A 16,101-nucleotide genomic window follows, 5' to 3' on the forward strand; every position below is an offset into this window, starting at 1 on the left:
CTGGTTCCTTAAAACTTCTAATGGGTTCCAGTGCTGCTCTAAGACAAATGTTTAAAACAGAGTAATTTGGAGAACAGACTATTTTTTAAAATATATGGTAAGTGCAGGGAGCAGCATTCACATCAATGGGTACCTCTGTGCAAATCAAGCAACGAACTGGCTCTTTGTTAATTTTTTTAATTAGGATTTAAAAAAAAAAAACAAGAGTAAATGCAGCATTTCTATTCCTTCCCTGAATTTGCTTTATTTATGCTTCTCTCATCAGAGGGGGTTATAACTTTTATGCAGTCCTGCAGGTGGCTGTGCAGTATAAAAGGTGCGTAGATGCAGGATTGATTGGAAGGGCTTATCACTGAACCAACTGCAAAGGGATTTACAGACAAAATGCCAACGTGAACAATCTCATCAGATCCTTAACATGATCCAACTGTAGTGCTGAAGCTTTTTATGTTGGTAAGAGTATAGATTCTAGAAAGTTTGTAGGTATTCGATAAACAGCAATTCAGCTATTGAAATATAAGACATTTACTGTTTTCTTACAGCCAGTTTGAATCTTTGGATGGATTTTGTAACTGTACATAACAGGTGATGCTCATGCCTACAATGTCGTGTTGACATCTGTGAATCATTTATAAGTCTTCTATAAATGGTGCCTTAGTGTGACCACCTTGTGTTTGCTTTGGGAATGTTGGGGCAGGTGGAGGGGAGCTGACTGCCCAGCTCAGGCCAAAACCAATGGGGATTTGGGCACCCACCTTTCGTAGCTCTTCTCCCTTCCAGTAATCGTAGCCAGAATTCTCTCAGTCACTCTTCCAGGTGTTCATTGAGTCCTGAAGCTTCTTGGAGAAGACTCTGAGCTCATTGCTTTGCCTACTGGCTGTCGCAGTGGTCTTTCAGTCTTGGTTTTCTCCCTCTCTGCAGTCGGTGCTGCGAGAAGAAAAGTTGTGGCAACAGAAACGAGACTCCATCGGACCCCGTGATCATCGACAGGTAGGAGATGAATCCTTATTTTTCCACAAAGCGACTCCTGAAGGGTTGTGTTTAGGGATTGATGGTTCTGTCACTGTCTGCTGTTTGGAGATACCTGTGCTTCGTTACCATTAAAACCTGTTTACCTTCGCTCCACCTGGGCTTGGACAGCATGGAGTTCAGTTCTCTCAGCTATGTTCCATGTGTGTACCATTTTCGTTGCGACTCAGCATTCTGTGTCTGTATCTGGAGTATTTCCTGCTCACCAGCCACGTGATCCGAGCGGATCATGGAGGGGATAAAGCTCGGAGCAGCCTGGCAGCTTCAGTGGCATTCTTTCACAAAACAACAATATTCCCCAAGAAACACAGGGAGGAAGGAAGGGGTAGAGGCAGACATGCAGTGCGTTACCGAGGATTAAAACGGATGGTCTGGGGACTGTGAGCAATTTTATCTGCAACAACTTCTTATATGACTTAGTTCCAGTTCCAGGCCTGCTTTCTTCTTGCATTTTTTGGGGGTAAAAACCATAAATGGGGAGAGCAGCAGTTTGTTCAATTGCAAATTGGTACATTGAAAATTGTCAGTATTGGTGGAGGCTGAGGAAACCAGCCTGTGGAATTCAGTGACTTGAAGTATTGCTCAAGATTTGGAATTCAGCAAAGTGAAAAGGGGGAGAAAAAAAAAAAATATAAGAGTAAACAGAGCTCTTGTAAACCAAGATCTCCAGAAGGAGAATAGCAAATAAGGACAAGTCAGGAAGAAACCTTTTTCCCCAGACGGATTTTTCTATGGTAGCTGTTTTAAAGAGTTTCTTCTCCCTGAAGCAGCTGGCATTAGGGGCTGGTGGAGAGCTGATGCTGAGATGGACTGACTGCAGATTCATTTTCTATGTCTGTATGTGTTTGGCATCTCCTGCCTACATTCTGATAGGTGTTGTTTGTCAGAATATTTATTGTGAATTTGTCCTGGCATCCGGAATGGTCAAGCTGGATTGAAGGAAGATCTGCAATTATCTCCTTCACTTTTTCATCACGGAGTTCTTGTGAATTGTTTGGTGCTGTGATGGAGTTGCTCCCACTCCCGTTCTCCACTGTTTCCCTTTTATTTTTCTACTCTCCAAGTTGTGGTTGGGCCAAAGCTGCAAATGCCAGCCAGCCCAACATTCTGTGAGCGGGGAGGGGCGGTGCGACCGTTTCCCAATTAACAGCAGATAGGAAAGGTCAAGGTGATATTATCATATGAGTTTTCTAACTAACTTTGGGCTGTCTTGGTGGCACATTGAGACCGAATCTGGTGTGAATCTGCATTTGGGAATCTTCCCATATCAAGTCGGAGTTCTGTGAAGCTTGTCTCGCTGCTGGAGAAGCAGCATGGCCTAAGACAATGGCCTGGTGTGTGGGTTCAGGCTGTTAACCATGAAGGAGGCAGCTCCTACCCCAACTGAACTTGTCATCTTGAGCCAGAGCTGTCCATTCTCAAACAAAATGCGGGATCTGATGCTTTCTGTGGGGATTGGAGACCTGCTGATATGAAACGCGATGGAAGTGAAGCAAGAAAAGAAATTGCAATGTGGGTGGGTTTTTGTTGCTGACTTGAGCTACGTGCAAAATATATGCCAAGAGCAGAGCCTTGCATTTAGAAGGAAAATGGAGGCCAACTATGAACACGGCTGTCTGAAGGTGCTAGGTTCTCCCTTTGAGCTCAGGTTAATTAACATGCATTGCTCCTGCTGCAAGCGTGAGAGAAAATTAACTGGCATTCTGGAGGTGCTACCTGCATTGCAATTCTAGCTGTGTTGAAGGGACCTGCGTGGTTAAAACCTGGTACAGAAAGCACTCAAATATTCAAAACTGTGGTAGGGGGCTGTCCTAAAGTGTGGGAGCAGAGATGGAACCCAGTTGTACGATGATGGGGCTACGTAGGGCTTAGGCCTGTGTGAAATCAGAAATTGTCTTGCACCCCCCGCCAAGGCAGCGGCCTACCAAACAGAAAGGATTCAGGAGGTCACCAGGTTGTTAACTGCTAATCTCTAAGCTGCTCTACTGTAAAAGTAGAGGGGCATGCAGGTTCCCTCTACAGCAAAGGAGCTGCCCTTCTGCAAAGGACAGTGCTCTTCTGACCGTGCTAGAGATGCACATTACAACCCTCACTGGGCTAACTAAGGCACTCAAATCAGTGCAGGTTATGATCTCCCAGCTGATGCTGTGCTGAACAAAAGCATCACATTTAGCAAAGTTTTCCCCTTTATTGGTTTCTCTTCCTTTTCCCTCACTTGCTGTGTTTTCAGAGACTGATGCTCGGGCTGCTGTGCTGGCTTACCTGCTCGTTGCTGTAGGGAGACACGACTGGTTTGTGCTTGCCAAACCGTGGAAGCTGTGTCTCTCTTTAGAAGGGAAGAAACTGTTCAGTTAAAAAAAAAAAAAACACAAAAAAACCTCAGCCATGTTGCTGTGGTTGGTGTTTTTTTTTCTACCCTTTGAATGAATTCCAAAAGTTTCTATGCTGAATAAAACATTTCTGCTGCGACCTTTGCTCTGCGGACTAGATTTAGATCCTAAGGCCCTTGCAGTTATTTTTTCCTTTGCTCTTGGAAACGAATGCTTACATTATACGAAATGGAGCTTCCCCACTGACATTTGCCACGTGCCCTCTCCCACTGGCAACTGTTTGTGAGATGCACTACGGTATCTGTGTTCCTGCAACCTTCTTCTGATCCAGAATTCCAGTGTAACTCGGGTCAGGCTCCGACCACCACCTCTGCACTGACGCAGTTCAGATCCTCCCATGCTGCTCCTGCAGATGTTCTGGCACTGGAACCTCGGATTGGAAGGACCACTGGAACACAGGCAGGAAAATAACGACGGATCTTTAGTCTAAAAGCGTTCCCAAAATATGGGCTCCAGCTTTTTTAGATCTCATGGGCCACGATCACGTCTCAAAATGATAGGGCAAGCTTGGAATTCACGTAGGAGGTCAAAATTCACCAGAGCTAAACTGGATCTAGCGTGTTTCCTCAGTGAATCCTAGTGGTGAATTCCCAGTGATCCAAATTACTATTTTTTTTCTACTTAGTTTTTGAAGTTAATATCCACGGTAGTCGTAGTTTTGGGGCTGCAGGTTGTTTTATTTGTGGCCAAAGCGGTTCATCTTATAGAATCATAGAATCACCAAGATTGGGAAGGACCTCCAAGGCCATCCAGTCCAACCATCCACCTACCACCAATATCTCCCCACTAAAGCAACATTTCAACAATTCTCAGCATCCCTCATCGTTCATAGTAACCAGTTTGATCTTTGCCTGCTAACATTTCTCTCTGAATTTGTAGGTGATGATATGAAGTGGATGAGGTGTAGTTGAGAGTGCCGTGGAAGGGTAATTCATTTCTATATGATACTTCCCAAATGAAAGCTATACTTTGTCACACTTCTAGTTATTTCATTTGCTACTTTCCCCCCCGTGATGCAAATAAAAGGAGATTTGGTCGCATGATAAAGAGGCCAGGAATGCTGCAAATGAATTCCTCATTTCATTGCAGGTTTTCTGTCATTTCAGAAGGTGAGTTGGGCAGGTTTGGATGTAAATTGCCCACCCATCAAATGCAAATTAGAGATGTTTTTTTAATACTTTGTTTCCTTCAGATTTAAGTTCCATAGATCAGGCTATTTTGTGTGCTTTTTACTCGCAGTGCTTTTTCTAGCTTACAGAAGCTGCCATTGACTTGGAGCCTTCTGGGTACTGGAGGGAACTGGGTGGCTTTCTTGGTTGATCAGTTTATTTGCTTATTATTACTTTTTCTTCTAATAATAGATAAATTGTCAAGAGAAATTTCTACTTAATTAAGAAAAAAAAAATTAATTCACTCGAAACAATGGAGTATAATTGGCTCAGGACAGCCTTTTCTGTTACTGCAGTGGAATTGCTTGGAACAGGGCTGCAACATGTGTGAGCTCTGTGCTGTACTGCACGAAGGCTCTGGGGTTCTGCACTTCTTTGAACTGGGGAAGAGAGGTCATCCAGGTCAGATATGCTTCTGGAATAAGATGCTAGGTTGAATCCTCGCTGAAGTTAACTCACGCTCCTCTTAATTGCCCTGTAAGGTATCGGATGGTTTTTGTTTCCACTTCTGTTTATTGCAACTGGGGGGCAGTGGCTGCTGTGATGGATGGGTTTGGGGCGAGCTGCTGGGGTGTACCTCGGGTTGAGACATGCACTAGCCAGTGGGTGGAGGCATGGGGCCAGACCTGCAGCTGGCTCGGCAGCACGGCGTGGACGTGCACCAGCTGAGCCCTTGGCACAGTGAGTTTGGTAGATGGGGAGCTATAGGATCAGTCAGCTGGCTCACGCTGTAAATATTTAGACCTCTTTATGACCATTTTTAAAGAAATACCCCAAACCATGCACGCAGCTGGTGCGCTTGTTAGCATCTCCATAAGGAGCCACAGAGACTGGATTACATTCTTGTAGCGTGGGGGTCTGTCCCTTCAGCACGGAGCCGGGGCGGCACGGATGGAGGTTTTCTTCCCTGCTGATGCTCGTGCTCTACCTGCTGTACAGATAAACAGAGGGCTGAGCTCTCCCAGGCTGCCTGTCTGGCACATTTCACAAGCGCTAAAACTCACTTTAGGAAATACATCCCTTGCCAGGCGTATAAATATCCTGACTATGCCACCGTAGTTTCCATGCTGTGCGTTAAAGCGCTCTGCATGAGATGTCCATGTTAATAGCGCTGGGCTTTATGTCTTCTTGTGCTGTGTCCCCCTGCCTGCCCTGTGGGTTGGCTTTCATTGTCACTCCCATCTTCCTGAAGGATCTGGCCTGAAAAAAGGACAGGCTTCAGCTTTTCCTATTTTTTGTCTCTTTATGTCAATCATCCAAAAAGGACTTTAGGAGATGCCCTTAAGGGAGGAGATAATGCTTAAAGGCAGAACTGCATGAACAGCTTCTATCAAATTCCCACTGACACGGAGTTATCCCATCATTTTAAGCAATCTGCACAACCCTGTGCCTCAGTTTCCCCATTAATGCTAAGTGCCAGCAGTTGCCCAACTATGCAAATAGGAGGGCTCTTTTATTTTGTCTTAATTCTTTCCTTTTCCTCAGATTTCTCCTGCAAGGAGCATTTCCAGTACACGGCAGTGTTGGATCACTTGCATTCTACTCTATTCTCCTTCCCACTTGTGTGCCTGCCAAAGTAGAATAACGTCTTGAACCTGCTGCTATGGAGTGAAAGCAGGAGCCCCAGATAGATGCAGCCCCTCTCAGCTCCCCACGTGCACCAGTCCCCCCTTCCAAGCCTCCAAAACCCACAATGATCTCTCCTCTTGTCCTGAGGAGTCAAAGTCCTTTGTTCACCGCTAAACCCTGCTCTCCTGCAAAGAGCTGCTGTTGTGCCATCTGTCTCTTTATGAATTTTTTAGTAGACTGGATGTTTGTGGGGAGTCGGCAACTTAGTGCTCTGTGCTAGCCGTTTCCATTTGACAAGTGGTTCTCCTACTGAATCACTTCTTTTTTTTTTCCTCCTCTTTTTGGCCGACTAAAAATTTTCTTAGAAGTTTGCCGTCCAATGCATTTTGAAATGTTTAATGTGTACAGTCACTTTGGCTTGTAAGCGGAGTGAACTGGCAGCCAGCTTGTGTCACTTCTTTATTTTTTTCAACGTAGACAGCCAACAGATTTTTTCCAGGAGGCTGATGAGTCAAAAGAAACATAAAGAGCTCTTTAAGCATGCTAAGAAAGTAAGGGATGGGCTTGTGGTCAAGGAACTAGTTTGGGCTATAGAAGCCCTGGGTTCTGCTCCTTTCCCCCCATGGAGCATTGTGGGCTCCCCGTATTTTTCTGGACGTTTGCCTGGTTTCTACCAGCAAACCAAGGATAAGCGTGTGCTTTTCCTGATAACATGAGGATACATAATGCTGAAAATTGTTGTGTGTAACTACTTTGTTGTGGGAACTGTTGCTATTAGGGCAGAGGTTGTTTCAGAGTGCTTTAAGTTACCTTACCTGCAGCCTGTTGGTTGCCACCACCTGGGCTGAAGGTTACTGCTGCTGAAACTAAGCCAACATTAAATCAGATTAGCGTAAATCGCTGCTGATTTCAAGCACAGATTCATTAGGAAGCTTACAGAACTGGAACCTCTTTTCCGCTAGGTTTTTCTCAGTAAGCTGTCATTGCACAGCCATTCTGTCCTGAGCCTTTTGGGATACGTTGGAGGGAAATGTGATGGTAGAAAAGGGGAGTGCGGGGAGTATGTGATGGGTGGGAGCAGTGGTTGCTTGAGTCCCACCAAGTCTATAGCAGGAACCATGAGCATGTGTTCTGGTTTCAGAACCACGAGGTGAATAGGTTAGGTCTGGGCTTAGACATATAATAATAAAATTAAAACGAAAAATCAGATTATTGCTGCTACTGCCTGGAAGCCTTAAGAAAATAAGTCCAACGAAGGCAAAATCCAAAGGGTTTTAGCAACTCTAGATAAATCAGATGAGTTTCTCCAATGTTTTAGTGTACTTTGGACAGCAAGGATGGATGAATTCCAATCTTGGTGGACTAACTGTGCTTCAGTGAAGATAAAGAACACTGGTGGAGCTGGGTGGGTTAATCTTGACTCAAGGATGCAAAACTTTTGGAAAAATTAAAACATGGCGTGGAAAATTCCTTGTTCTCTTTGAAATGGAAGCTTTGCCACTGTAATTAGGAGAAATTTGTTCTGTGCAAATGCAGTGTTCTTACAAACAGCGAGGGGGGAGGTTAAATGGCTGCACAGCCAGCTGATAATAAGAGGTCTCAGAAGGGCAGATGAGGTAGTGTGAGGAGCCATTAGAATCAATGGGTTTGGTAGCAGTGGAGAGGGGAATGGAATAAGTTTCCCAAGAACTAAAGCACCTCTGGGAATAGAAGCTGATGATAAATTCACAGTGCAAGCAGCACAAAAGAAATTCTGGGTGTGTGGAGCAGTAGTGTGTGATTTGGGACCTGTGCAATTCAATTTTTTTTTGGAAATCTGTGTTTCCCTGGATCTGTCTGCACTCACCATTGGACGTGCCAATACTTCAGAGTATCTGCATCTTAATGAAAGCATCCCCTGTATTTATGACCTATGACAGTCTTCCCTATCACCTTTCCACTCCTTGGCCTCTGTCTAGACCTGATTTTATGGACTTGTCACTTCATCGGCCCTAACCCTTTTTGTTACTGCCTCTTGCTTCCCTTTTGAACCTTTTGTTTCTGCCCATTCCTTCCTTGTGTGCTTCTCTCACCATCTGTTTCTGGTGAGATCTCCTCTATTTTTCTGCCCTGCCACCGTGCTGAGATTTCAGTGTCTCCCAAGTGCGTCCTTCCCATCTGAAGAAGGCCTCCCAGTGAATGTGTCGTGTCTGTTAGCGCATGGAAAAACGTCTCTCCTACTCAGAACATCACCCAAAGCACTTGTAAGAGGGAAAGGTTTAGGCTGAAGGTGTGTGGGTATGTAACTGAAACTCCAATCAGTTGGAGCCAGGCTCGTGATCTTAAAGAGATGAAGTCCCTGTGTGATGAACCCAACACAGTGTTGGGTTGTCTGCGACACACTGAGGACTGGGGTCCAAGTTTTGTGTATTCCAGCTTGGGTCGTGTAAGCATATCCTGCAAAAACACTTCCCCTCTGTAAGTGCGATCTGTATTTCTCTCTCATTTGATTTGGATTGCTAATGTGCTGCTGTCATCCAGCCCCCCCCCCCCCCCCCCCTTTTTTTTCCCCTCCCATCTTCTCTCCTCTGCTAATTTCCTTCCCAAATAAAGAGCTCCATGGGCGTTCCATTTATAACTTCGTGTTTGGTGGCTTTTCCTTCAAGTGGAGTCCATTGAGCTTGTAAATTGTATTGGATCAGTGAGCCTATAATGAGGCTTCTAAGTCCAAACAGTGCGAGTCTGCTGGGATTTTATTGTTCATAAAGCTTCTTCCCTGGGGAGTGATAGAGCCATTAGGTGTGCGCTGTGTTTAATATTTGGCCATGACAGGAAGCAATAATTTTCTATCTTTTACTGTGGCTCCGGAGTTGTTTTTAAGCAGTCAGCTTATTTGAGTCTCAGCGGCTGTGAACCCATTAGGCAAAGGGAGTTGCTCCTTCCTGCGTGGATTTGTGTCTTTCTTACAAAGGCTATTTCGACCAAATAGAATAAAACAGAATGGGAATGGATTGCTCTGTGGTGCCTTTTAATCACTTGGCCCTCTTGTGAGCAATCAAGCGCTGTCACACCTGACAGAAGATGGCATCAAGCTGATCTCACCAGATGATGGCATTTCTGGTGCCGAAGGGATCTTTTATTTATTCCAGCACACACAACGGCTAGGATTCCTATTTATGGGATATGTTTTGGGATTTGTCTTATTCTTGTGGAAATCCACATCAAGACTGGCTTTAATTTCAGTGGAAGCAGGAGTGAGGTTGTATTAAATAATTTTGGTAGTTACTATGTAGAATTTTGCAAGGGAAAAAGAAAATCCAAAAGCAGATAACAATTTTGAGTGCCTCCAATTTTCTTCCAAGGTCCAAATATGGGCCATTTTCAGAAGGTTCCATTCCCAGGTGGCACTACATGGTGCAGAACCGCTTCCATTGAAATAGTTAAAAACAAATGAACTTAACATTATAAAATACATATTAAAAAAATATTTTCACTGGAGGGGGAACACATGAAAACCAAAAAAGAAAACCCCCATGAGGACTGAAAAGAAGTTTGCTCTTCCAAGAAAGAAAAGCAGTAGTCCAACGTCCTCTCTTTTTTGGCTTTGTTGAGTTCCTGTTGCTCTGTTTATTCAAGATCCTTTTGCAAAATAGAAGGAATGGCCCTAACCCATTTCTGTTCTGGGATGTCCGGGTTCTAAGAGCCTGGGTTATAGCATCCTAACCTCGTACCCGTGTGGCCTGGAGCGATTAGTGAGCAGAGCAACTGCGGCTCCGCAGCCTCTGGAATGTTGAGCCCTTTTCCCTCTGCTCGTTTCTTGGCATGAAGGCAGAGATCTCTGCTCTGTGGATTTTTCTTCCCTTTAAAGAAAAAAAAAAATAGAGCAAGAATTCTCGTTGGAAACGTGAATCTCGAGCAAGCGGAATTGATATCCTCCATTACCACAAGTCCTTTCAGCATTCAGGCTCTTTAGACTGCCAGGAAGTTACTCCTCGGATCTTTCCCTTTTATTCCTGATGCTGCCCTCCAAGAAGTCGCCCACCTTCTCCCCAGGACGCGCTGTCAGTTCTGCACGCTTGTGCTTTCCATTGTTACTGCTGCCTGCACCACTGAGCTGCTTTTTTCTCCTCCAGTCTGATTGTTGTAGGCGCTTCCTTGCTCTAGTTAGGTCTGCTTCTTTGCTCCAGGGGAAAAGTTTTCCGCTACCATATTCTCCCTCTGGGTTCTTGTCTTGATCTTGGGAGCTCTGTGCAGGAGGCTTGTATCAGAAAGGAAGGAAATAATTGCCTTGCTCTTATGGCTCTGTACCCCTGAGCTATGTTGCAAGAGCACAGTTGCGCAAGGCATGGTCGTGTTAGCCGGCTGCATACACGTTCCTTTTCGAAAAGCCAAATCTTAGACAAAGATCACCGAGTGTTTGAGAAGAAGTGGCACAGGGAGTGTAACTGCGGAGGTGGTCAAAGCAGTTGAAAGCCAGTACACAGCAAGCAGATGAAATTAACCGATGCCATAAAGAGATTGGACTCGAAGCTGAGATTGTTGATGCCAATGCAAATTGGATTGAATTATTTTTGAAGGGATGTGGTTAAGTTTCCCTATGCAACGCTGATAAAAAGCTATTTCAGCAAACGGGTCCTGATTCAGCAAAGCAATTAGCACTTGGTATTTGTTAGCATCAATAGCCAGAAGCATGCGTACAAACATTTTGTTGAAACTCCGTTCTGAAAACAAGAATGGAACCGTGAAGGCCCCCTCTGAGCTTCTGGCTTGTTTGGTGTTTGAAAACTTCTGAAAACAAGTCACAGTATTCAATTTCCCTTTTGGAAAAGAACAGACTTCAGATTCTCATGTTCATGTAAATCTGAGACCTAAAAAAAACCAACACCTGAGTGTTGCTCTGGGTAGCTGGTAACACTGGAGAGGTCTGCTGCCTTCCTACCCGCCATTGTTGGGGCTGTCTTAAGCTCTTATTATGGACAGCTTCAACTGATCCTTGAATTCCTTGCTGCTAGAGGTTTCACTGGGACCTCAAACCAGACTGTGCTAGATACTGAATTTGAGTATGAGTAACGCTTGAATAATGATGTTTTCTTAAATCTCTATTCTCATTAAGAGCATGGGTGCTCAGTACCTTGAAGGAAAAGAATCACTCTGAAGTGATTTACACCATGCCGGTGTAAATCATTCTACTTGATGATGACAAAATATCTGGTCAGTCAAAATTCCTCTGCTAAAGAGGGGAGAAAAGTAGACAGTGTTGTGTCAGTGTCACTTGTTGACATAGAACCTCAAAAAAAAAAAAAAATAATCCTCTGGGACGTTTTTGTTAAAGGGATTTTTTTTTCTTTCCCCTTTATCTCCAGCATTTCCCAGCATTCCTTCAGGACATCTGCTTCTCTCATTTTCTAGCTTTACTTCAGCGCTTTCAAAAAATGTCCATGTTTCTTTCTACTTAGCCAAGCAACACAAGCAGGACGATAGCCCGGGACGATAGCCCTGCCCGATAACTTGCTGAAAACAGAGCTGCCCTTCAGAAGCAGCAAACTTAACCATTTGTCTGATGGGTAAAACAACCGTATTCCTCTTGGTTTTTTTTTTTTCTCCTGTAGCTTCTGTGATTTTTTTTTTTTAACAGGCAAAACCTATGAAGATCTGCACAACTCTGTCATTTTCCGTACTCCTACGTTGATGTCTGTTTTGCTCTGCTTGAGAGCACTGCTTTAGCAAGAGAAAAGCAGACATGGTTTCAGTGTTCCCTATTTGCAGAGATCCAAGCTGACTTTAGAGCAGCATAGATCCTGATTTTTGGCTAACATGGAGTGTCATGCAGCCGTGGCAGGTTATATCAGCTAAGGCTGCCTGTGGTGTTGGGTATGTATGGTGCATGGTTTGGAAGCATCCTCTTGATGGCTCTTCTCGCAGTTTGGGGAAATAATACTTCTGGTCAAGAGAACTAGGATTTGACATTGGGTGAGGAATTCTGTACTGGAATGGAGCCTTGGCTGAAAGATGAGCACCTGACATAGGCAGGGTGTAGCTGGAGCTTGGGGAAGAGATGAGCAGCCAGAATAAGGTAAAAATGGGGAAGGGAGACTGACTGGACAAGGTCTTTGTGGTATATGCTGGCATGTGGGGAGGAAATATAAAACTAAGCACTGTGTTTTATATATAATATACACATATCAATTATATGTATATCAAAAGGATTTAAATGAGAGTTACTACTTCAACCTTCATTTAAGCATTTCTTTGCTTCTGAATACTTTTTTAAGAGCTCATTCTTCTACTTTAGGTCTGGGGTATCCCGTTAAAATTACGTTCAGCAGTAGATGTGGACGAAGTTTTGTTTTTTTTTTTCCTGCAGGGTTTAATGTGTGTATTTAAATATCTCCTGTATTTTGAGTGTAAGTTACTTTTCTGTCTGTAAGAAATCTAGAGCTGTTTCATGAGCTGTTTTGGGACAGTGGCAGCATTGGCAGAGAACAACGTAAAGTGGTTTTTAATGCAGCAGTTCTACGTAGCTGCATGGAATAGCCTGAAGCACAGCTGTGATCCCACCCATGTACAGACTTGAACAGACTACCAGGATCGTGTCTAGCTTAACCCTACGTAAATCGAGCCTCTCTATCTTCCTCTTCTTTATGCCCTCAGACACAACATTTCAAGTGCATCTTGCATATCGACAGCGGTCCTGAGCAGCAGTTAAAGCTGAAGTCAGCGGAGAAACAACTCAAATTGAGTTGCAGCCCTTCCCTGCTAAGACGTGGATCTGAACTTGAAAAATTAACTGAGTCTGTTTCTCCCTGCAGCTGCTTCTAGCCCACACTGCGAGCACTAAACAGAAGTCTGCAGAGTGGAAGGTGATTGGCAGCTACCTCCTCCAGCACTGGAGGCCCCAAGAAGGACGGTGTGCAGATAATGAATTGGTGGCTTTATCCCAGGAGACTGAGCCTTGCGACGCCGTACCCGCTCTATTCTCTCCTGTCACCCATGGTGTATCATATCCCCCAGACACAAAGGGAGCTTCAGGCCTTAGTGTGATAAATCGAAGCTTTCAGTCCTTAAGCTTGCTTTTCTTGCTGCAAGAGAACTCAACGCTGCTCTTCTCAACGCTGTTGTGGGTATCTATGGAATATTCTGACGTTTGAGTGAGGAAAAGGGACGCTCAGCACATCCCTCTGTTGCTGGCTTGGGCTGACAGCTTGTGCAAGTTGTGTTTGAGCCCAGGTGGTTGTGTTCTCACTGCTACCTTCCCTCCATCCACACTTGGTGTCAGAGAGATGTCAGATGCATTGTCTGTATGAGCTCTGTGCTTGGATCTTCAGCAAAACTGGGTTAACAGCAGAGATGTATTTAGTGAAGAACTAGTCTAGAGGAGAGCGCAGCCCAGTGTGTTAACATGAGCATTTGGGAATGTGCTTCCTAAAAGGAGAGAAAATGTTAATATGGGGCAAAACCTAAGATCTAGGTCTTATGCTATGACTTCTTCATGGTTTTCAGTATCAAAAGACTTAAACTGGGCTCTTGTTTACATTGATTTTCAGATCCCTTTCAGGCTCCGAATGCTTTAAGCCTGCTCGGGACAGTTGGCCAATTTTTTTTGCATTTCAGTCGTTCCTTCTCCATCTTCTCTGTTTAGATTGGAAGCTTTGCAATGTGGGGCTTCTTGTGCTTTGATTTTGTACAGGGCCTAATGGACTGGAGTCTGGCTGTAGAATGGGTCTCAAACTGCTGCTAAAACAACACAGTTGTTGCTGTTGTCCATTGAGATGCATTAATTTATTATGTGAACTTGATGGAGGAAGTCCCCTTTCTCCCCACCGCTCTGTTGTTTGAACAAATGTGATATTTTGTGAAGAAGTTTATAGAGCTAGCTAAAGAACCACTGAAATATCTTCAATTTTGACAGAAAATTGGCTTTCAGATTTTGTCACAGTTTTGTAGGTTCTGTCACTTGTTGAAACCATTTCTAAGAAGAAAAAAAGATTTTTCTCTGTAAAACCTTCTTCTGCCCCAGCATCCTGTTGCAGAATTCTGGTAATTCTGATTTTTTTTTCACCTCAGAAATGTAGTCTCAGATTCAAAATTTGGGAAAACTGAAGCTGGATTAAGTATTTCATGAGAACAATTCTCCTCCTAGGCCCCAACTGTAACTGCTAATGATAGGATCTCATATTTCTCGACTGCTGGTACTAATTGGCGTTATTTGATCGTATCTGTTTGCTGGTCATTGGGTGGCAGCTGAAACATGAGATGGCTTTTGAGGACCTCAGTGAGCAATAATTTACCGCTGTAGTCGTGTCACTGAAGAACTTCTGGTTGTGGATGAAAGTCCTGTTAAGTGCTGTACAAACACAAAACCTGGCTTTCAGTCCCTCTTTGGCTGTGCCCACGTCGAGGCCTCCTGTAGCATTCGGACTCGTGGCTCTGTATCATTGCCGTGATCCTCATGGAAAACTTCCCGCTAGCGTTATCCACCAAGAAGCCCACCAATAAAAGAAGCTCCTCCCTCATCCCACTGAAAATTTCCAACCTTGTATAGTGTCATCTCTTTCCTAAGCCATGTTTTCTCCTGGAGTTCACTATTGTTTTGTCAGCCCACCCATCACAAAGCAGAGGTCACGTCAACATGACCTTTCGCTGGTACGAGGAGGCTGCTAAATAATTCACGTGGCCAACTTGATTTCGGGGTCCACATTTGTTTTTTCCACTCTCCTAATCAAGATGCTCATTTAATTCTATTCCAGCACCTGTTCAGCAATTAACACCCTACAATTTGCATCTTACCCTGACATTTGCTATCTTTCCAATTAGTTTTTATATCAGTATAATTAGGTAGGGTTATTACAGTGCATCAAGCAGGGTCGAGGATATTCCCAAGCCTTTAAGCTCTTTCCCAGATTTGTTTAGGGAAGCCACTAAGGGTAAACGGTTGATTAGGATCACTGTTTTTCTTCTTCATTCAGATCAGGCGAAAACTGTTTCCCCATGTGGCTCATGAAAGATCAGGGAAATATGTCAGTCTGTAAGAACTAATATTATGTAGTTCGTGACTTTTTGGGTGAATTTACAGGGGATTATAAGTAAGGGTCAGGCTGCGTTGCCACTTGCAGTAGTGTTCATGAGGGGACCTCAGCCTTACTCCACATTAAGCTAAGCAAATTGTAACAATCATTTTAATTTTTAAAGTCAATTTTTGGAGTTAACGTGTGGACGGGGAACAAACAAATCAAAATTAAAGGGCAACCGGACCGCACCGAACACTTAGCTTAATTGGTAAAGACGATGGAAGTGAAATGACTATTCTTAACACCTTTTAATTTAAACTTCACATGAGGAAGGTCTTGCTGTTCTGCCCTGCTTGGTTTAGATTCGAGGCTCTCTGAGTCTTGCTGCCAATGTATACGGTGTCCAGCACAGTGGACCTTCCTAATCTGTCTGTAAGGCCAAGAGTAAATGAGGTGGGTCCTTGCTGCTACTGTTGAATTTCTTTTTTCCATTGACACACAGTGCTGACATAAGGGGGACTTAAGTATATGTGGGAAACTGGAAGGCAAGATCTATAGTATGGATCTGAGAGGAGAAGGGTTTTCTGATCTCTCACCCCCCTGCTCTGCACGGTGCTTCGTTTGGTTTGAAACTATCTCCCTCCCTCCAAGGGAGCTGGAACTCCCCAATTCCCTTGCATCTCTCTTAATTCTGGAGGTGCATACAAGGGCTGTATTATCAAGAGGCAGCATTGCCCTTGGCGCGACTGCAGCAAAGAGAAGCGATTGTAGGAAGATAGTCTCTTGCTGGGTGAAGTGAAGGGGTGGCTTAAAAAGAAAAGAAAAATATATCTGATTAATTGCTTCTCATTTGGTTGTTCTGGGCCTTTCTGTGATAGACCTTACTGGTGCTCTTCAGACCAGTAAGCAGAGGGTATACTGGGAGTGCAGAAGAGGCGTCAGCCCGCTTGCTGCCTG

General features: G+C 44.2%; 1 protein-coding gene across 3 annotated transcripts in view; it reads left to right on the forward strand.

The window, feature by feature from the left end:
* Nucleotides 1-16,101, forward strand: part of EBF2 (early B-cell factor 2) — a 141,338-nt gene that overhangs the window by 25,177 nt on the left and 100,060 nt on the right. For all 3 annotated transcript variants that reach the window (XM_021374820.1, XM_021374819.1, XM_021374817.1), the window contains exon 6: nucleotides 922-990. In XM_021374820.1, coding sequence (XP_021230495.1) covers nucleotides 922-990 — 69 coding nt within the window. The remainder of the gene's footprint in view (nucleotides 1-921; nucleotides 991-16,101) is intronic.

This window comes from Numida meleagris, chromosome 21, assembly GCF_002078875.1.
Source record: "Numida meleagris isolate 19003 breed g44 Domestic line chromosome 21, NumMel1.0, whole genome shotgun sequence".
Taxonomy (NCBI): Eukaryota; Metazoa; Chordata; class Aves; order Galliformes; family Numididae; genus Numida; species Numida meleagris.